Raw genomic sequence first — 21,659 nt, 5'->3', positions numbered from 1 at the left:
AATGTTGGAAGTTGGGCTGGAACAGAGCTGCCGCAGATCACAGAAATCTTCCAAAAAGTGAATTTTAAAAGCGGCTTCTTTTAAGCGCAAGCACACTATTGGGGGTTAAAATCTCCTCGCTCCTTTAACTGTAAATAACGAATGGCATTAGCCTGCTGTCAGCTGGGGCAGTGTCTTGCAGCCTGGTGCTCACTACAAGACCAGAAGACGGCGGATAGAGCAAACACAAGCGCAACCATTGACAGAGGAGAGAACCGAGACGCACATGAAAAGCACAGCGGAGAAAGGTGGCACAAACGTGTAAAGCGATTCGAGAGAGAGAAGGAAAAAAGATGTAAACTGCCGGGTGCACTAGTCTACTGCACGAGGACACAGCAGGCTGGAAAGATGAGATGAGAACGAGAAAAGTTGGACGACTCATGGTTAGATTCACAAAGGCCTTCCAACGACACTTATTGCCCTTTTCTTCTCCACTTTTTTAAATTATTATTTTTTTTTACCATTTTCTTTGCTGCCTCTCTCTGCACAATCCAATTAAAAGTGATCCCATGTCATGTGCTGGCTGAGGCTGCCTGTCTTAAAAAAAAAAAAAAAAAATGGACTCAAATGTTTCACTATATGGCAGGAGGAAGATAAGCGACTCTGGGGATGATGGCCTCATTTCTGAGCCAATATAACGTAGTCCCCAATTGACATTCAATTTATTTTCAATTTGGGGGTGGGAACGTCCCTCAGGACCAGTACGCAGTCTCACATGGATGAATTTCGAATGCGTCACGCAAATATTACAAGGGGTAGTTGAGAATCTGTGAAACGGGGAAAAAAATAAAGGCGCGATACTACAAAGATGAAAATGAATGGTACGGAAATATTCTAATAAAAAGTCAATTAAAAATAAATAATAAATAATAAATAATAAATAATAAATAATAAATAATAAATAATAAATAATAAATAATAAATAATAAATAATAAATAATAAATAATAAATAAAATAAAATCACAAAAACGATGGCCTTGCTGCAGCTGCCGCTACACATCACAGTTGCGCAACAGTTAACATTTAGGCAAGGTCTGCCATGTGACATCACCGTTGGTGTGATCCCTCGTCAAGGTAGTCTGCGGTCACTAACCGCTTCCAAATGTTCCGTCTACGTTCCTCGCTGTCTGATGACGATCCTGACTGCTGCTAAAACGACATTTCAAGATGATTTGGAAATAACTTTGCCAACGTGGGGGAATGAGTATTGCAGGGCGTGTTATAAAGTTTAAAAAAAAACCTCAAGGGTACTCGCTTAGTTTTGATTGGACAATAAAACCTTTGCCTTAGCCATGATGTGAACTATCAAAGTGCAGTTTTAGGTGTGCTGAGACATCTGGTTTCAACTAAACATTTTACAAGTTGCTGAGCGTGGAAAGGGTGGTGAAGTGGGCAAGTGGCTTTGGAATACCCTGGAAAGGAAACACGACTACGAGATACTGCAAACGAGAGGAGGAGGAGGAGGAGGAGGTATGAAGACAAAAAGGAACTGTCAGTACATTGCATTCCAAACTGCTTAGAGAGAGAGGATTAAAATCGTCAGCGAGCGATTCCTCTGTCAGAGCTATCGACCAGGATTTCTCAGAGGCCAGAGACAGAGCTTCCATCTCAGCTAGAGGAATCTAAACAGGAAGAGACAGCGGTGGGTGAGCGCACAAAGCAAGTACACGGTGCTCAGTCGGTGCAAAACACACAAATATGAAGGTGGCGGACAATAGCGAGAAGGCAAATATATATTTGAGCAACATAAAGTTCAGTGTGACGAATTTTGGATCAAATGATGAAGATGGGAAATGAAATGTGCGGCTTTTGGAAGGTTTGGAAATCGAAAGTGGGAAGTGCACCTCGCAAAAGATTAACTTTGCATATGCGTTTTGCTTTTTGTGTCTTTTTAGGGCAAATCCCGATAGACGAACGAACCTCAAGGGATGCGGCGAGATGAAAATTGGGAAAAGATAAAAATAGAAACTGAAAGGAACAGACTTTTGTTTCTCCATATTCGCTCACCACTCATGATCATTTTTTAAAATTTATTAACTCTTTTTAAACTATAGTGACAGAATAACATTCTGAATTTGTCAATGAAGGTATTCTGATCGTGACAATTTGATGCTGACTCAATCAGTATGTCAATTGATTTGAATTTTTATTTGGAAATCAGTATAAATCGCAATAATATGTTCGATACATCTTCAGTAGTCAAAACATGGCGTTCTGATTAATATTTCGTTAGCGTTAAAAGAGTTAAACAGTAAAAATCCACTTTTGTACATCTCAAGGGGCGGCCATTTTGTCACTTTCTGTCAACTGAAAATGACATCACAGTTGCTCAGGGTTCAGCAAACGACCAATCATGGCTCAGCTTCAGAGCGTAGGTGAACCGTGATTGGTCGTCACCTCAGCAACTGTGATGTCATTTTCAGTGGACAGAAAGTGACAAAATGGCCGCCGCCTGAGATGTAAGGGATTTTACTGCTAAACTCAGACTTGACTTGGGTTGAAAAGTCTTGAGTGTGTTTCCTAATTTTGCGACAACTGATGAGAAGGTTGGTCCGCAAATATTCAAAGCAGAAACTGCAACTCACTGAACGGACAGAAGACGCTGTGAGCATGACTGAATGAGCCTTGATCAGCCGCTGACGCGAACGAGCCGATGAGATCATGGCTGCGATGCCATGCAGTGCGAAACGACAGCGTTGGCCAGCTAAAGTTATTAAATGTGGAGCAACTCCAGCGCAAAAAAATGGTAATGGTTCTTGGGCGGCATGATATTTGGCATACATAACATGGCATGCTGTTCTACTAAAAAAAAAAAAAAAAAAATCTACGGACAATATGTCCTTGTTTTCCCCCTTCGTAAATATTTTACAGCTTAATGGGGATCCTGCAGAGTATAAAAAAAGCATCCATCTTTAAGACATTTAGTGCGCTAAATGGTCATAAACGGCTAAGATTTGCCAAAAGGAGTGAGATAATTTCACATGTTCTCAATCAAGTAAATTGTTCCATCAAAGGGTCAATGCAAGAATAAAAAAGTTTTAGCCATGAGGCGAGGTGATATTCTATCAGAATAAATTGTTTAAAGGAAAAGATAAAATAATTTCAGACAGATTTGAAAAGACATCTGGATCTTGAGGAATCCTGACATGTGTCAGTACGAAAGCATCCCGAATTTGGAGAATGCTGATGAAAGTTTTTAAAGGGGAAGTCAACCCAAAATATTTCTTTGACACGAATATGTTCGATGTAGCCCCTACTAGTTGAAACATGGCATTTTGGTTAATATCGCGCTCGTGGAATATGAGTTAAGCAGTAAAAATCGACTTCAGCCACGTCAGGGGGCGGCCATTTTGTCACTTCTGTTGACTGAAAATGACATCACAGTAGCTCAGGGCTCAGCTAACGACCAATCATGGCTCAGCTTCACAAAACACGTGAGCCGTGAGTGGTCGTCACCTGAGCAACTGTGATGTCATTTTCAGTCGACGGAAAGTAACAAAATGGCCGCCCCCAGAAGGACGGGTTTAGCTACTTATCTCACGTGCCACAAATGTAACATGATGACTTCCTCTTTAAAAAGACACAAAGACAGAAAACAACATAATTTGCATCCCCACATCGTTCTAATCATCATTTTTTTTGTTGCGCGTTCCAAAACTTTGTGACAAATGTCTTTCTTGTTATTTAATGACCTTTTCGTCCGTGTTGTGCTTGCTGGCTTTGGGGGAAAGTGCGTAGTAGTGGCACACGGAGCCAGACAAGTTGTCCATCAAACTCAGCTCGCCTTCCATTGAACCCTGGATGACCAGGGAGACCGAGTCAAACTGTGCTCTTTGCTGGACAAACTTGGATGAAGCAGAGGGAAGAGGGTGTGTTGGGGGTCGTTTGGGGAAAAGGGAGAGAAAAAAAAACAAAAAAACACAGGGACAGCAGAGGGTTCAGATGAGACGTAAGAATAAATGCCAGCAGAAAGAATGAACACAAAAAGAAATAAAACGACAATTAATCAGACAGAAACAGTCAAAATGACAACAAGAGAGAAGAAAACCGTTGCATTGATGCCCCTGCCACAAAATCACAGTACGATATCGAATCCCAAGAAAGCCGAGTTAACGTCTCATCTTAGAGGAGTGCGCCAAAGAAAGTCAGACAATGTCAGAAAGGGGAAAAAACGCGGATCGCAAGATCTCTATTTCCTATCCCCCAAAGCTGTCTGGAAATAGCTTTTGAGGAGTAGAACAAGGCTCTGTGGTCCAGCTTTCCCATGGCACTGTGACTGACCCGTCTTTGACTGGCACGTCCTCCGCAGGGACCGGCAACAGCCACACACAAACTGTAAAACCTATTTGACAGTGAAGGGGGATTGCGACATGGTGAAAACTGTGCACTCGGCAAAAAAAAAAAAAAAAAGTCATTCATAGAAATCACTTGCATCTCAAAACATTACCATAGAAAACCTGACCTAACCTGATATTTATGGTCCTGGTGTTTTTTTGACGAACATTTGTATTTAGCCGACAAGTAACTGGCCGCTTTTCACTTGTCAACTAAAAATAACTTGATGGATGGAAACGCCCACAAGAGGGCACTGTTGTCTAATAAGGCCAGGCATCGACTTGATACCGATACCTAGAATCTATACTCAATCCATTCTCATAAGTGTCAGAGGAAAGCTGGAGCCGGTTCTAGCTGGCTTTGGCTGAGGGGAGGCATACACTCACTGACACTCACACAGACACTCACGCACGCGCACACACTCCTATGGACAGTTTAGTTTTCAGTTAATCCAACATGCATTTCGCATGTAAACTGTTAATGCGTGTTTTTTTTTTTTTTTTTTTTAGTTTAAAAGTATGCATAACTTTTTAACTTCTTATTACGCTTGTATAACAACAATTAGGGGTAAAAAAAAATGTGACTTAAAACATCATTACAAATGTGTTGTTGGTACTATAGTGAAAAGTTTGACGATTTTGACAATGGACTAATTAATTAAATTTATAGGGAAATATTGAATCGTCACCTTGAAGGTAAAACAACACCTAGGAAAGGCTCACCTACAAACTTGGAGGTTACCACCGTGTTTTATTACCAGCTTGTGTGGTGAATTTGACCAAATATGGTCATTTCTGGAATAGTTTTGTTAGGACACACACAGTGAAGAGTGGAAATTATTTTTATTTTATATTAGAATTTAGAATTGGTTCCACTGCACTCTCAACTAATCAGCCGACTCTTGGGTGTCAGTGCAGTAGTCTTAAAATGTCGCCAGCAGGGGGGGCTCCAACCTCAGAGTAGTTTTATTTGAACGGTTGGTGTTTTTGTTTGGCCATCATTTTGTTTTCAAGGGCCTCTGTCACCATAAAGTGTATTCCTTACCTCCAGAGGGGGCTCCGGGCAGGATGGAGGCTCTTCTCTGATGTCTACAGGGTCTCTTGGTATATCAACAGTGGGTGAGTCCACGCCCCTTTCCTGCCCCGTGACCCCACCCCCGGTGGCCCTCCAGGGGGAACCCCCAGAACTGGACCTGTCCATGCCAAGTGCGAGAGGGTTGAGCTGGGGCGACCTTGTTGCCATGTCGCCCGCATCGCCATGTAGCTCCAGCTCTAACTCCGCCTCCAGCTCCGCCTCTTCTTTGGCTTCCTTGTTGCTCTCTTCCAGGTGCTTCATCAGAACAGCGATGACGACATTGACCAGAACGAACTGAGCGGTCAAGACGAAGGAGACAAAGTAGATGGGGGAGACAACGGTGTTGTAGCAGGTGGTGGTCTCATGGGCGCAGTCTCTTAAAGTGTCCTGGAACAAAAAAAAAAAAACAGCACATTAGTAGAGTTGTAAGTGATTAGATTTATTTCGGAAAAGTGATGGAAAACTGGCGACAGTGCCAATATATAATTTGTGCAAACGATTAATATTATTTTTTAATTTATTATGATGTAATCCTGAAATTATGTTGAATGAAATTGAATGAAAATCGGGATTTGTGGTCACCTCAACAAAAATGAAGCATGTATGTTAAAATCCTCAAAAAAAAATAGGAATGCCTCAGAATACAATCTGATAGAAAAGAGGCATGATAAGAATCTCGGTGGATGCGCTCCATTTACAAATTAGTTTATTTCACCTTCATGATGCCATTCCAGTTGTCTCCCGTGGAAACTCTGAAGAGCAGCAAAAACGCCATCCCGAAGTTTTTAAACGTCGCATAGCGTCCCAGGCCCTCGCACGGATGGAGTTCGTCACAAACTGCGAAGAAAACGGACGAGCACAAACCGCACCGCACGTGAAAATACGTTTTCAATATCGACATGTATCAAGCGGTCTTACTCAAGTCGCCAAACAGCTCCACCCCCAAGGCTGCAAAGATGAAGAAGAGGAGCATGAAGAGAAGACCAAGATTTCCCACCTGTGGAGTGAAAACAGGAAGCAAAATTGATTTGTCTCACAGAAATCCTCAACAAAATAAACAAAGGCTATAAATAGAAACATCCCATTCCTGTAAGAAAACAAAACAGAGAGCATCCAAGAAAACATACTAGAGCAGGTCTGACAAAGAATTTTTTTATGGAACATTTTATGGAAATTAACGTAAGATTTATTAATTCTATGAATTTTGACATACGTGATCATACTTATTTTGCTACCTTGTGGGTTTAATATTAGCATAATGCGACCAAGACAATTAGCATCTTGACATCAAGAGTCCGATGTAACCGAGACAAGCCAGTCACTTTTCAAAACAAAATATTTTTCAGCCTCGAATAATAAATAATTCATTCATCAAAGCGGCCCGGTCCAAAGTGGCCCGCGGACCACAACTGGGCCGCGTACCAGTGGTTGGGAACCACTGTTCTAACCCACCAAGAGGGTGAAAAAAAAAAAACAAAGGTTGAGTCTACCTGAGGCAGCGCTTGCATAACGGTGTCCAGCAAAGCCCGCATGCCCACCGCCATCTTTAGGAGCTTCAGGACTGCAGAAAAAAAACAGCAATCAAATCCACCTTTTTTACCATTAATTATGCATACAATGACAACAAAACACAGCCAGAGTTGAGATGGCTCGGATGACTCTAAGGTGATTAGCGGGCGGGTGGAAGCGATGGCGCAAAAACAAAGCAAGATGAAAAACATATACCTCTTGCGAGTCATTAAAGCAGAGGTCACAAGAAAGACCCCGGAATAATCATGGTGCTGCATATCGTCAACATGGTAGGATAATGAGAATGTGGCATTCAGAAATAATGATTACTTCCTGTAAAAAAATAAAAATAAAAATAAAAATAAAAAAAATAAAAATAAAAATAAAAATAAAAATAAAAATAAAAATAAAAATTAATTAATTAATTAATTAATTAATTAATAAATAAAAACCCCTACGATTTTTTGGGGAGATTGTCACTTTTTTGTATCTATATTAAACACATCCTTTATTAAGCTGTCTAAAAAGGCTCTTGTTTAATTACCAAAGAGGATGCGCTTTTTTTTTTTTTTGACCTTCATTGTTGTCTCAAGTTTCATTTGTATCTGAGCCAGATAGGGAGTCATTTGGATTTCAGTTTATATAGCTGTCAAATGCCAGCAAGGCTGTAATTTGTTGCACTTGCATTTTTATTACATCGCGTTCCTCTCCAGAAGAACCAAATTGAATGCCTTTAAGCCATTAAGATCCTGGATCGGAGTTGTTCACTCATTGATTTTTGCAGGTGACAAATGTTAATGCCTTGGCAGAGGTCCGCACTTTCGGAGTGCGCTTAATGATTTTTGGCCCACCTGCCCTGTCAAGAAACATTTTTAGCAACGTCGGAAAGCGCACACATATTAGCTGTAATTAAACTCAAAACGTTGGATTTAAAAAAAAAAAAAAAAAGATTTGTTGGCAGAACGATAACTCGAACTGCGCTTTACGTATTACCTTGCGTCTTCATGATGTGTTAATTTTAATGACTTGTGCTTAAATTTATTTTTGTTCCTGCCTGGCTGACCTTGTCCATCTGTGTTCTCGCTGTTTCTCTTTGCCGTGCGGGGCAGCGGACACGACTAACACAAAGAAACTGCACGGTTAAAATGGCACATTGAGATTCGCTGCACAACCATGTGACATAACCACAAAAAAAAAAAAGGGTGCCAACTGTCAAAGCGCATGGTGATTTTTCCATTTGACCCCTCCGTCCTTATTCATAAAAATAATAATCTCCGTCCAGTCTTGGAGACATGCAACATGGCCATCTTTCTTAACCAACTGGGAGTATAAAGTGAAGTGACACCCTACCGAATACGAACACACAGACAAGCTGTGGGTACCCACTTCCGTTATTCTTTACTCTGTTCTTTTAAAATATATCTCGTCGTCTAGCCTCCGTCCCCAAAATGGGCCGGAACGGAAGAACGTATTGTTCCGTCTATGGGATGGAACGTCCATCTCAGTGTTTGACGATTGTCATTGGCCAGCTTCACAGACGCTATTCATACAATCGCTGTGACATTAACTCGTCAATCGTCAGATAGAAGAAATTAGAAGGCGACAAAGCATTTGACGAGGATTGAAAGTGAGTTTACTTTTTTTTTTTTTCGGAATGCAGTTCCCATATCGCATCCCTTGTCTTCCTTCTTCAGGTGTGCTCTCTGATATTCTGTAGCTCCCCGTAATTCCTTTTCCCTAAACTTTTCCCCTTTGTCACTTGCTCCGCTCTCACTTCATCTCGTAATCTATTTTAAATTCAGGCGTTATTAATCACTCCGCTCTCGACCTTTGCTTTGTGCTCCTTCATTTATTATAGCATAGTCTCTCCATACATTGCAGTTTAATTCACTTCCCATCATGACGTGTCACGCCTCTTCCCCACTACACTTTAATCACTTACACCCATCTCAATCTGACTACGGTTTGTCAGCTGGCTGTTTTCATCAGTGCCATCCCACCCAATCCAAACCATGCTGAGACCTGCCATATAAAAATGACAAAAGACGGACACACTCAGGGAAAGAAAATCACTGAGCTGTGAGGGCGTGAGTGACGGAGGGTGAAGGTCCGGCGGCTGTGAGCGCATACCTCGTGCAATCCTCAGCACTCTCATGATGCGGATGATGGTCGGGTTAATGGGCAGTGAAGCGTTGACCTCGATTTCCTCGAGAGTGATGCCCATGATGGAGAGCAAGACGATGGCTAGATCCAGCTGGTTCCACCTATGCACATTCAATCGCATCAACTTTTCATTTTAGAGAACACAAGATTATCCTGGCTGTGTTCCATCAACTTGTTCAAGTCCAAAATGCTTGGAACCAGCTCAATGTCCACAAAGTTAGGGACTAATGCTAATGCTAATGCTAATGCGGTTCTGCCAGTTTTTGAGTGTGTGTGGCGATGGCAACCCGTGATGAGCTAATGAAAAAAAAAAAAATCTGTGACCATCAATCTGTTGGAATTATGTTGTCAAAACCCAAAAGCTTCAATCTACAGCAAATATTTGTTTGAGACTACTTGTGTTTGTGCTGTCTTGGACAAAATCATCACATCAATCAAGGGGCGGCTGTCGGTTATTCAAATACGAACTTGTCCTTAAAGAAGCGCCGGAATCCAAAGGCAACCAATTTGAAGACTGACTCCAGAACAAAGATGAGAGTGAAGATGTAGTTACAGATCTTCAATGCTTCATCCAGTTCCTGAAGATTGAGCAAAAGAGACGGATATCATTTTTAAAAAGAAAACAACCTTTCAAGTTTGAGCCACATGAACTTGGAACCCTGATTATAAAATCTGCCGACGTCTCTGGGAATAATTGATGAGTTTATTCGGTCATACGAATGTAAAAACGGCCCATTAGATCGCACTCGAGACTTAACCCTCCGTGGTGATCGTCCTTCACCTCACAGCTAGTTCTTGTTTATGTTAGTCTTACTCATAATTGGACACCTAAGCCCGATTAAAATGTTTTCTGTGAAGAATGAAACAAAAAAAAAATCATTTTACATGATCAAGATTTTGGAGCAGATCACCAATAAACCATAATCAATTTTCGTCCAATCAGATGGACCAATCTATCAAATCTATGTAAACAACTGTCCAGCCCCGCTATTCCAGGGGGGATTGGGACCACGATTTGCGTCTATGCAGAAAAACTTTTATTTAATACGATGGCAGCCCAGAACAAAGACTTTGCGTCAGCTGTGAAGTCTTATTTTGTGGATCCGATCAATGACATCATTGATATATTGGCAAATTAGAAAATGACAACCGATCACAGATTTCGCATAAAATACAGTATTTCTGCCGATCCGATCATGAAGCACTTGTGATATATATATTTTTTTATTCCTCTATATAAGGGGTGGGCAAACTTTTTGGGTTCTAAAATTTGCCAGACGGGTCGGACCAGGAGCAGATGGATTGAGTGTTTTGGTAACCTCACCCCATCGGAAAAAAACCCCATTTAATTTAAAATGAAAGTGAACAAAAGCATTACAACAATCTATATATATATATATATAATGTTTATTCATTTAATTTTTTTCAAATTTGGCGGGCCAGATTCAAACGTTTAACGGGCCGCATGTGGCCCCCGGGCCGTAGTTTGCCCACACCTGCTCCAGATGACACTAGTGAAATGGAATTTTCACTGCATCCTTAAACCAAGAGTTCCATCTATAGGAGTAAAAAAAAAAAAAAGTATATATATTTCAAAAGTTCTTCATGAAACTTCAGTTTACCATCACTATTAACTCCAACACATACTTCACAACCCACCACCATAAAAGCGCGTTCATAACCAAATTGGAATAATCCTCAGGTTAACATTATTCCCACACATCTGACCTTCGGCTGCTGGTAGTGCTCCATGGACATCGTGATGACGTTGAGCCCGATGACGATGGTGATGAAGAGGTCCAGGTAGTGGCTGGTGCACATCTTGTGGATAATCAAACGGGTGGGGGAGTAATCGGAGTAGTAGGGCTTACTCTGAGCTTCTGTTGAAAGTGGGGTTTAGAGGGGGGGGGAATTGAGGGGGGGACAGGGCGCGTTGAAAAAGAAGGAGGGGGGAGGGTGGCATTCATAAAGTGAGATAGGAGGTAATACAACGAGACACCGTAAATTAGACCTGCCGTGTTACGGAGCGGGCTGCGAAATCTGAAAAAGAGATTAGTCGGTGGTCATGTTAATATTTATTTCTGGTATGTCGATTTATAGGAAAAGTGGGGCAAATCAGTGGCTGGACAGAGTCGAGAGATGTTGGCCAATTCAATCAAATATCGTTATCATCCGATGTGATTGAAAGAGGAGTAAGGTGCCACTATTTTTAAACGGGAGGTTTCACCATCTCTCGCTGTGTCCCTCCGATTGCCTCCGCTCATCTTTTTTTCCTCATGACTCCTCTCAGGAAAAAAGACCTAAGAGAGGAGAAATAGCCAGTCATTTGTTCCCTTGCACACGGGGCGGGTGTCAGGATGAACCCGATTGAGGAAGGGAAAGGTCACTTGAGAGAGGACGGAATCAAAAAGTCCTCTGGGTGTTGTGAGCTCGCCGAGAGCCAATTAGCTAAGGAGAGGCGTTAGAGCAGCTCCAGTTTCCCAAAGGTGCGTGCGTGTCAGTGCATGTGGCGAGTGGGTTGCCAAACGTGCAAAGGAGCTGCTGAACAATAATTTCATTCATAAAATCATTTGGGAAAAACGCAGATCCTGAGAGGCCAGCAATAAGCTTTCCCTTCCTCATACATACATTTTAAAACATTATCCTCGATAATTGAATTATTAAAAAGAAAATCGCAGACCAAGGAGGACAGATTATTTGAGGGAGACTTAGAACTATTTGTGGTTATTATTTTTTTTTAGCGCAACAAATTATTTTCCATGCCTGCTACTGTCAAATGCAACATTGAATGCATTTTTTTTTTTTTTTTTTTTTTTATAAATAAAGTTACACATCCAAGCTCCCTGCTGACAGTCTGCCTTCGCTCATCAAACTTAATTCTGATCCAAAAACAACCGCAAGACCGATGCTCCTTAACATTCTCTTAATAGAGTTCAAATCGTACAAACTTAACAGGTGTCACGACTGAATGTTAGACCTGGACTCGGTCTGGGAGTTGCTTTTTGGATGCGGCCACTCTCAAAAATATTCTCCGTATATTTCCGAGGTGGTCTTAGTTGGGAAATACAGACATGTCAATTCAGATTTTTGTTTGGGACTGATGAATAATAATAATAATAATAAAAAAAATAGCACAGTACAGCACCATGGGTAGACTGTGACTGTGCAGGTGAGCGTAGGTTAGGTTGGTTATGTTGTGTATGGTTCTGGAACATAGCGCATGTGCCCGGAATGTGGTGATCATTAGTTAAGCAAAAAAAATGAAGCTTCATGAACCACTTGTGATTTAATTACATATATATTTTTTTTACACCTCTAGATTGGTGCTCTTGGTTTAAAGATACATTTCCACTGCATTCTTAAACTAAGAATCCATCTAGAGGAGTAAAAAAACAAAAAAACAAACAAACATTACAAGTGTTTCACGAAGCTTCATTTTCCCAGCACTAGTGATATGTGAGGGCGCCGAACGAGGGTTGAGGATGCGGAAGTTGCAAAGTTAGGTCTGTTCATGAAACTTCAAACTGCACAAAACGGGCATGGCTTTGCTGGAGCTCCTCTAAAAGTGTCTTGAGATGGTGCTACTTGAAGAAAAAAAATGTGCTCGGGAATGAAATGTAACGGTAATAATGATATGGACGGCTGTGAAATGAAAAGGTGGGCGTGTAAAGCAGCGCTCTTAGATTAGGTAGATTAAATTAAAAGAAATTAAATAAATAAAATATATATATATATATATATATATATATATATATAATTTATATTTATATATATATATATATATTTTTTTTTTTTTAATTCCTCATAATGCAAGCAGCTGCTTTTTACGCCCGTTTCCTTGATTCTACATGGCTCTGAGGTAAACCTTTATACTCTGTGTCTGCCTTCAGAGTCAACGACTGGCAGCCTGGTTTTGAAATCCAGCAAACACAGAGTCTAAAAACAATTGTTGACAGTAACATTCATGGGAAGACAATAACGACGACGACAAAAAAAACAAAAAAACAAAAAAAAAACTGGAATTCCAAAATGCTCTGCTGCTTCGCTTGATAAATATCAAAAAGGCAGAAAACACCTACAAAGGGAGAGAAGAAAGCAAACCAATAAGAAAGTCCAGCCGCCAGTCAGTGGCGACGAGCAGCAGAGCAAATTGTTGAGTCCAGAAGGGAAGCATCAAAGAAATAAGACATATAATCATTCAGACATAAGGCGTGATAACAAAACACTCCCATCATGCGTACATCACACACACCGAGTGACACGTTGCATTGTGCCATTTCACACGCTTGACGCACTCTCCCCGTAAACACATGGCAGACAGACACGTGTACATTGTGCTGGTTCGCATGGCAGACTGACACCTCTTTCTGAGTCATACTTGAGCAATGAACCAACTGAAATGTGGGATTGGATGGGAAAGGAAAGCGGCTGGGCAGCATGAGTGGAGGGCGGAGGAACGGAACAAGGAGAGCAGCGATGACGAGGCACGGAACAATGGGAAGCCTTTATTTTTTTTCCCCCCGCCAATGTCAATTTTCTGGACACATACAGTTGATCACTTCAACCAGAAGCTGATTTCCCTCATGACTTTTTTACATCATTTCAAGCGCTTCATAATAATTTTAAAGCAGGGGTGGGCAAACTTTTTGATTGGCGGCCATAATGGGTTCGAAATTTTGCAGAGGGGCCCGGACCAGAAGCAGATGGATGGAGTGTTTTGGTAACCTCACCTCATCGGCGAAAAAAAAAATACATTTGATTTTAAATGATCATGAACAAAAGCATGACAACAAAATATCTGTCTTTGACGCACCACAGTATTTAGAAAATAGACTATTAAGAAGGCTTATTAATTATTTTTTTTTCAAATTCAGCAGGCCGGATTAAAACGTTAAATGGGCCGCGTGTGGCCCCCGAACCGTAGTTTGCCCACACCTCTGTTGACATCCCGCAATTTAATTAATTGGACGTTTTTTGCATCGTGATGATTCTGCGGCACGGTGGATGTCGCATCGGGTTCGGAAATGTACGCAACACAAATCCGCTAATATAATAACGACGGCAAATCGTTAGTCACCTCCTTTACACCGATTACACTTTTGCTTGACTGACTACTAGTGGCTGTTCTCACTGAAGAGTATAGTACGATTTTGGTTTTGTTGGAATTGTACATGGTTTGGATTTATTTAATAATAATAATTAAAAATAAATAATAATACTGTCAAAGCTGCTAAAACAGGAAAACTTTTGTTAGTTAGTTGCAAAATAAAATATATTTTTAAAGGAGTTTTTTTGCACATGCACACATGCTCATGCAGAGATTCATTTTATTAAAAATTGATTTATTTAATGTAATCAAAAAAACATCTGGCTGTATATATTATTTGATGTTTAGAATTATTTAGCTTTAGTGCATACATAATGTTTGTGTGGTTACAATTCTATTTGTGTATCTTCAAGATAAACTAAACCTGACAGGAACAAACAGAGGCCATATTGGTCTGATCAGTTGTCAGTTCAAAAGTTCCGTTTGTCTCTTTCATCCCGGCATTTGCTGCTGCCGCTGCAGCTTCATGGTTTCTGCCACCCAGCACTCTCTTGTTGACATTTCCACCGATAAAACATTCATTGAGAAACTTGCCAATATAAAACATTTATCCTGATTCCCGTTGAGTGGATTTCCCTGCCGCAAATGTGCAGTTTTGCCATCCAGATCACACCGAATGGTCTTTTCTAGAATTCCAAATGACTCGTTTTGGGAAAAAATTCATAAGCTTTAATGGTGATTACGTTCACATTTTCATTCCAGGGCATATCGGCAAGCCATCACTCTTTCTGTTTTTCAAGCATTCAACGAACGAAACTCATTAGTCACCCATGCCAATAGAGAAGTAAATATATTTAATGCATCCAGCGGACAATGTGCCTCATTGACTAATTTGATGGATATTACATAAATATATCACGTGGCTGACTACGACCTTTCTATGTCTCTTCGGAATACTGAAATGGTTTATTGTATATAAAGGAGAGTGCGAGCCGGTTGCACCTTTGGGCAACTTGCCAAGTAGGGGCAATAAATTCATGTTGGCTCCGCTCCACAAATGTTCCACACTCTTGAACAAGTTTACTTTACACCTTTCTGGCATCAACAAGATGCACCTACAACTTTGTCGCTCCTTCCGAGGATGTCCTCGTCGTCGACACTCTCTCATTTTCTAACTGTAGTTTACAGATCCGGCGACAAGAGACTTTTGCCTGTCTGCCCCTCCCAAAAGGACGAGTGCTATTAATTACATCCCTCCCATGGATGAATAGACGGCAGCAAGAAAGTCAATGTGAAACTTCCGGTTAGATTTATCTCTGTTAGCGTTGACCCAGATTCAGTGAGAAACCGTGTGTGTGTATCAGACTGTGTGATTGTATGCGTTTGTGTGAGACAGAGAGGGTGAGAGAGAGTGATAGAGAGAGAGAGAGAGAGAGAGAGAGAGAGAGAGCGAAGTGGGGGGGCGAGACAGAAAGAATTAATTGATAAAGTACAGCTAACATGGAATACATTTAATCGTTTAGATATCAGTTTGAAAGTATTGGACACAAATGCGAGTACCATATTTTCTAGAGGCTGTAAGAGACAAATACCGAAGTATGTAGGAATTAATTTTGAGGATATAATGTATGATTTAACGCAAATAAGCATCTTGAAATTGAGTTTAATGAGCATAGAGAACGAGTGCCATACATACATCCACCTTTGCAGTGCGACCACCGTCTCTCTGTTGTTTGTTTGGCTACTGACTCCCACCATCGCAGGCACCGGATGACCGGGCAGCAAGTCCGGCCATGGAGAGACGTCCCCTCACTTATATATAAGTTCATCAACTGCGTCTCCCTCAATATGTAAGAAACTGGTTTCTACAGGCTGCTGTGTGGTGTGTGAGAGAGAGAGAGAGAGAAAGAGAGAGAGGGGGAGGGAGGGGGAGGGGGAGAGGGGGAGAGAGAGAGAGAGAGAGAGAGAGAAAGAGAATGGGAGAGGGAGAGAGAGAGAGACGTGGGGAGAGAGATAGAGAAAGAGAATGGGAGAGAGAGAGAGAGAGAGAGGGAGAAAGAGAATGGGAGAGGGAGAGAGAGAGAGAGAGAGAGAGAGAGAGAGAAAGAGAATGGGAGAGGGAGAGAGAGAGAGAGAGAGAGTGAGAGAGAGAGAGCTGGGATGTTAATGTGTGACTAGCTGCGTTTGGTATTGTTTAGAAGCGGCGGGGGAGATAGCACCTACTGCTGTTTAAGGTAAATAAATTAAAAAAAAAATATATTTACCTGTGTGCTCATTGTCTTTGCAAATATAGATTGATATATAACCTCGACTATTAATACGAAGTGGCCAATCTATGTCCCGACGTGTTTTTATGGCTAAATTTATCTGTTGCAGCTTTTAACCGGCTACATTTGTTTTGTATATTACAGTAATGTTGCATGTGACCTGACTGACCTCCTTAAACTCGTTGAAAAGTACTACCGCATATATAATAATGAGTAACCTTTTTTTTTTATAGTCCGAAACACATAACAGAGATAACTTTATATTTTTTTATTGCTAGGCTCCAAAAAGAGCACCGCTAACTGCAAATAGCACAAAGGCACTGCAAGTTGACATTCATTTTCTCCTCCAATTTCAGATGGAAAGCGCTTTGCATCCCCATTATATTCTTACGTCACTGAATTCCTGGCTGCAAAAATGAACAGTAACCAAAAAAAAAAAAGGTCTTTTAAAATAATAAATAAAATTTAATATAATAAAATAGCTAACGCGATACGGTACTGGAAACCACAATTCGTCTCACTGTCTCAAAGACAATAACCAACACTTTTGCTCCAATCATTTCAAAAGACCTCAGCAGTCTTCATTTGATGAGGCTGGTGCAGCGGACAGTGGATGATTCGCGGACAGTGCAAGAGAGCTGTGAAAGACAGAAAGGAAAAAAAAAACAAAAAAAACAAAATAGCGAACAGCATGTCCAGTGGACTGAGGGGCTGATGGGAGAGAGGCAGGAGGGCGGGAACGCGTGATGGGGACCGTACCTCCCATGATTACTGAACTTTGAACCCTTGCCACCGTGGTGGGCGGTGTGAGGAGTTAAGGGACAAAACGGAGCATGCTGGGAACGGGGTACCTTTTAATGTGCCTTCAGAGAGGGCCCAACTCACCCCTGGAACCATTAAATCTAGAGGAATGAGACTATGTTAGTAAGGAAGCGGGAGAAGGAAGCAAGGAAAGGAAGGAAGAGAGGCAAGAAGAGAGAAAGAGGGAAAGAGGGATGGAGTAAGACCAGAAGGAAGCAGTGAACGATTAAGCTGGTTTGTGCGCCTAGATTTTGTCTTTCCAGTGATTCTGAGTCCAGTTCTTTGGATTAGCACTAGATGTTATTTTTTTTCTCCCATGCTCACTATTCTAACCATGTGACTATGGATTTACTGTTTTGGGTCATTGGCGAAAAATCTCTTCTATATCTGAACACCATTTCAAACAAGGCCGTATAAAATCCTGAAAAAAAAAAAAAGAAAATCGGCAAATAAAAGGTTGCCACAATTCCAAGAGGGGTGCAGTTCAGGAACGTTTTATGTCGGTGACTGAATGTGCAAAAGGAGGGAGTGGGGGGGGGGGGATCATAAATTTGCTCTTAAAACATCAAGTCATCTGTATTTCTCAAGGGAGATGCATAGCACGAAATGAAAAGATCATACACACAGTATGGAATCATTTCTTCAGCTTTCGGAAACACCAGAGTCCACTGCTCCTTGTGGATATGCGCCCAAACAAGCGCCTCTGGAACCGTTTCATTCTTATGAAGGCGCTTTTAAATGCTAGCGGACGCCAGCGTGCGTTTTAGGTTGAAGAGGCAGTGGAATTACGCTAAACCACTCAAGCGGTTTGTCATCAACTCCTATACAGCCGAAGGGGGGAGGGGGGGGGGGGGTGATTTAGCTCTTAAATGTCTTGCAGTGATCTAAGACCACATCTTTCAAGCTTTGGTCAATCCCTGCCCCAGCGCGGCTGTACTAAAACAACATGCAAGAAGAGGGGAAGGGAGGGGGGGTCATCTTGTTTTAGATCAGGGCAATTCATGACCAACAACGCCCCCTCCCTCTAGCTCCACCATGCAAGCCCCCGTCGGTAAGAACTCAAAGGGCATGCTCCAAAGGGAGGGGGGGGGGGGGGGGGGCGGGGTCAACCCAAGCGTGACGTCTCCAGAAGACAGGATGGGGTCAAGAATTGGTTGTCATCTTTATTACGCTGCAAACGGACTCTTTGAAAGGAGGGGGGGGGAGGGGGGGGGGGGCGCTTTCCTTCAAGTCCGACTTCATCATCAGTTCGAAGTTGGAGTTGAAGAAAAGGCAGCCAGAGTCGATTACGGGTGTTTGCAGGGTGACTAGAAAAATAGCCACAGGTCGAGACAAGAGAGGGCTTTCGGGGGTTGAGCGAAAGAGGGCGCTACCGCAAAAAAAAAAGAAAAAAAAAAAGAAAAAGAAAAGCACTACTTTTGGTGCTACATCACCAATTGCGTTCATCCAGACTCGGCCAAACCAAAAAGGCAAACCAAAAAAAAAAAGAAAAAAAAGGCTCGGGCTCAAACCAAGCAGGACTCAGAAAGATGTGGAAAGACTACCGACCAGCCAGCTCCTTCTCCTTACTCCGTCTCTTTTTTTCCATGCGTTTCAGTCTCTTCTCCTCCCTGCGCTTGGCCTCCTCGGCCTCCTGGTGGCGCCGACACTTGTGGAAGTTCTCCACCACCACGCCCACAAACATGTTGAGCACAAAGAAGGCCACGATCAGGAGGAAGGAGATGAAGTACAGCAACATCCACGGATTGTAGTTCATCACCGGCTGAAACACACGTCACGCATACATTTGGGGTTTTCGTACTTCACGGCAAATTTCTTAATGGATTGATCGGTACCTGTTGGTCGACTCCCACAGCATCTAGTCCGTCATACATAATATCCACCCAGCCGTCTTTTGATGCCAGAACAAACAGAGACATCAAGGCCTGATAACGAGAACATTTGAAATGGATGCATACGTTGAAAAAAAAAAAAAAAAAAAAAGTTTTTAAATTTCCCGTAGTGACGTCTAACGGAAAACGTTTGGATCTTGGAGTTCTGACCTGTCCCAGGTTGTCGAAGTTATATTTGTGTCTGACCCATCTGTAGCTGGCTTGTAAACAGTCTGACCTGTTGGTGATGTTCTTCACATCCTCTCCTTGACAAACAAAGAACTTGCCTTTGAAGAGCTGCGGAAGGACACAGACATTTGTAAGATTATCGCAATCTTATTTTGAACCTCATTGGCTCTTTGCACGTCATCATAAGTTTGGTGGAAGCAGACAGAGAGATGACCGCAAGGTTGGGCAAAACAACAAGCAACTCACCCCAGACCTGAATAGCATTCCAAATCTGCAAATTAAAAATTATTCGGCCTTCTCACATAGTACAGGGTAGTGTCACACCCAGTGTAAAGGCAAACGCGTCTGCCATCTAGTGGCGAATGGTGAAATTACAATTTAAAACTACAGACGACTCCTGCATATTCACAGTTTGGAACATATGGATTTGCATATTCTGACTTTTTCCCCCTTTCTTTAAGAATAATAAAATAAAAAATGTTTATATATATATATATATATATATATTTATTTATTTATTTTTATGTTTTTTTTTTTTTAATGAAGAGGCCACTCTGAGTATATATCCTAAAAGTCAAGGCCGTTGCTCCAGATTGCACAGATGCCTTTTCATGAGCATCAACATTCAATCACGGACACGCGGGACCGCTGGCGTATGAAGCTTCCGCGACACCAACATATTAAGAGGTTCTCCGCAGTATAAACTTGCCGAAGATAGATAGATAGGCAAGTGGACAACAGCAAGGGCGTTGCGCTTGTGCTTCCAGATTCGTCCTTGGGCAGTGTGCCATGAAATCGCTGTTGACCAGGTAAATGAGTTACAATGTGGAACAGAACATAAACCTCCTGCATTACATACATTTGAACTTGCTACAACCATAATGGAAAGGGAAAAAAAACTAAAATGGGAATCTAAGCATTGAGAAAATAACCTGCCCAAAATACTCATACAATTCAAAAAGTACATTCTCTTGCATACAAAGTGAGTCCCACTTTCCACATAGAGGTATGCATTTTTAAAAAAATTTTTTTTGCACTAAATTAGTCCTCGGTGCGGCTCCCAAGAACGGGAAAGACGCAAGTGATTATTCAGTTAAAATGCCCTGGAAATGCCACCGTTCACTCGTTGCCAGGTGTCTGAGTCGGCTGCACACGAACGCGACTTGGTTCTGCCCGAGGGCTGGATTTTCCAGGGAAAATGACTTTGCGGTCTTGGAACAAATTAAGTGTGTGAATTGAGATTCCACATCATGTCGGGTCTCTGAAGAAAGCAACATCGGCTGCTGGGCTTGTATTTTTTTTTTTTTTTATGGAAATTTTTATACTCACTCTTAAATGTGTTCTACTAAAATTGTAATTTTTATTTTCATGAGTAATATTTCTTTGCCTTCATAAAATTACCACTCATAAGAGCTTTTACCACACAAGTTCACCTTTTTTTTTTTTTTTTTTCTAATACTCCGTAGCAGCCTGGCACGTTCTAGTCGAGGCGTTCTTCCAATAAAATGTTCTTCTCTGTAATGCATTTCATTTTTCATTACGCCGCTTACCTGCACACCGAGGATGCCAAAAATGATGAAGAAGGCACAGCAGATGACCACAATGTTGCCAATGGGCTTCAGTGATGACATCAAGGTCTCAACGACCAGTTTGAGACCCGGCGCTCTGCTGATGACTCTAGAAAAACAAACATATAGAAAAAGTGGTGGTGTCAAACTCATGGCCCGGGGGCCATTTGCGGCCCGCAGGATGACAATATGCGGCCCACTTCTTGACATTGCTTTAAGCGCGGGCTTCACATTTTTTGCTGTCGTCCTGGACGTTTTTTTTAGCAGATTTTTTCAAACAAAAGTGGATTTCCATTCGGATATCATTTCACTATCTGCGGCATGCATCGTATTCTTGGAAAATCGACACATATCAGCACTTATACAGACAATTGACTGCATTGATACATGGCACTCATTAAATCACATAGAAACGCAACAAAGGCATAAGGACAAAAAAAAGATCCACTCCAAAAAAACGACGACGTTTGCTCATCTGCGCAGCAGTCTTTGTTCTTGTAGCGTCTTTTCCCAAGAGTAGACAATTGAGTGAAGCCAGAGTCAATAGCACATTAAGAGAGGACATGCGATAATTAGGAGTCAGGGCTGAGCAAGGCCACTGATCGATTGTGGTGATCAGAGAATAGCGACGGCTGCACCTCATCCATTTGCACCTCACGGCCTCTCTTTGAATTCTTTTGAAACGTGAAAATGCGGTACAACTTCCGACACATCACTGTGATTACTGCTACATGCTATATATAGCTTGGATTTTATCAGTAGCGATTTAGTAATTTTTTTTTGTCTTTGCCAGCT

General features: G+C 41.7%; 1 protein-coding gene across 15 annotated transcripts in view; it reads right to left on the bottom strand.

The window, feature by feature from the left end:
- cacna1g (calcium voltage-gated channel subunit alpha1 G) overlaps window positions 1–21,659 on the bottom strand; it is a 73,211-nt gene that overhangs the window by 3,401 nt on the left and 48,151 nt on the right. For 5 of the 15 annotated variants that reach the window (XM_088284215.1, XM_088284204.1, XM_088284208.1 and 2 more), the window contains 13 exons: window positions 20,847–20,973; window positions 19,279–19,404; window positions 19,072–19,161; window positions 18,785–18,998; window positions 10,850–11,001; window positions 9,590–9,699; window positions 9,089–9,222; window positions 6,940–7,010; window positions 6,368–6,446; window positions 6,165–6,286; window positions 5,420–5,836; window positions 3,733–3,885; window positions 1,540–1,662 (listed from right to left, as the gene is read on the bottom strand). In XM_088284215.1, the coding sequence (XP_088140341.1) occupies window positions 1,540–1,662; window positions 3,733–3,885; window positions 5,420–5,836; window positions 6,165–6,286; window positions 6,368–6,446; window positions 6,940–7,010; window positions 9,089–9,222; window positions 9,590–9,699; window positions 10,850–11,001; window positions 18,785–18,998; window positions 19,072–19,161; window positions 19,279–19,404; window positions 20,847–20,973 (1,918 nt within the window). Of the gene's footprint in view, window positions 1–1,539; window positions 1,663–3,732; window positions 3,886–5,419; window positions 5,837–6,164; window positions 6,287–6,367; window positions 6,447–6,939; window positions 7,011–9,088; window positions 9,223–9,589; window positions 9,700–10,849; window positions 11,002–17,286; window positions 17,338–18,784; window positions 18,999–19,071; window positions 19,162–19,278; window positions 19,405–20,846; window positions 20,974–21,659 lie in introns of all 15 variants that reach the window. The other 10 variants (XM_088284205.1, XM_088284218.1, XM_088284213.1 and 7 more) reach the window with 8 other exon arrangements.

The sequence above is a fragment of the Idiotropiscis lumnitzeri genome, chromosome 20, assembly GCF_059441095.1.
Source record: "Idiotropiscis lumnitzeri isolate Australia: NSW breed Sydney's pygmy pipehorse chromosome 20, RoL_Ilum_1.0, whole genome shotgun sequence".
Classification (NCBI taxonomy): Eukaryota; Metazoa; Chordata; class Actinopteri; order Syngnathiformes; family Syngnathidae; genus Idiotropiscis; species Idiotropiscis lumnitzeri.
This window is presented reverse-complemented; position numbering and strand designations above follow the sequence as displayed.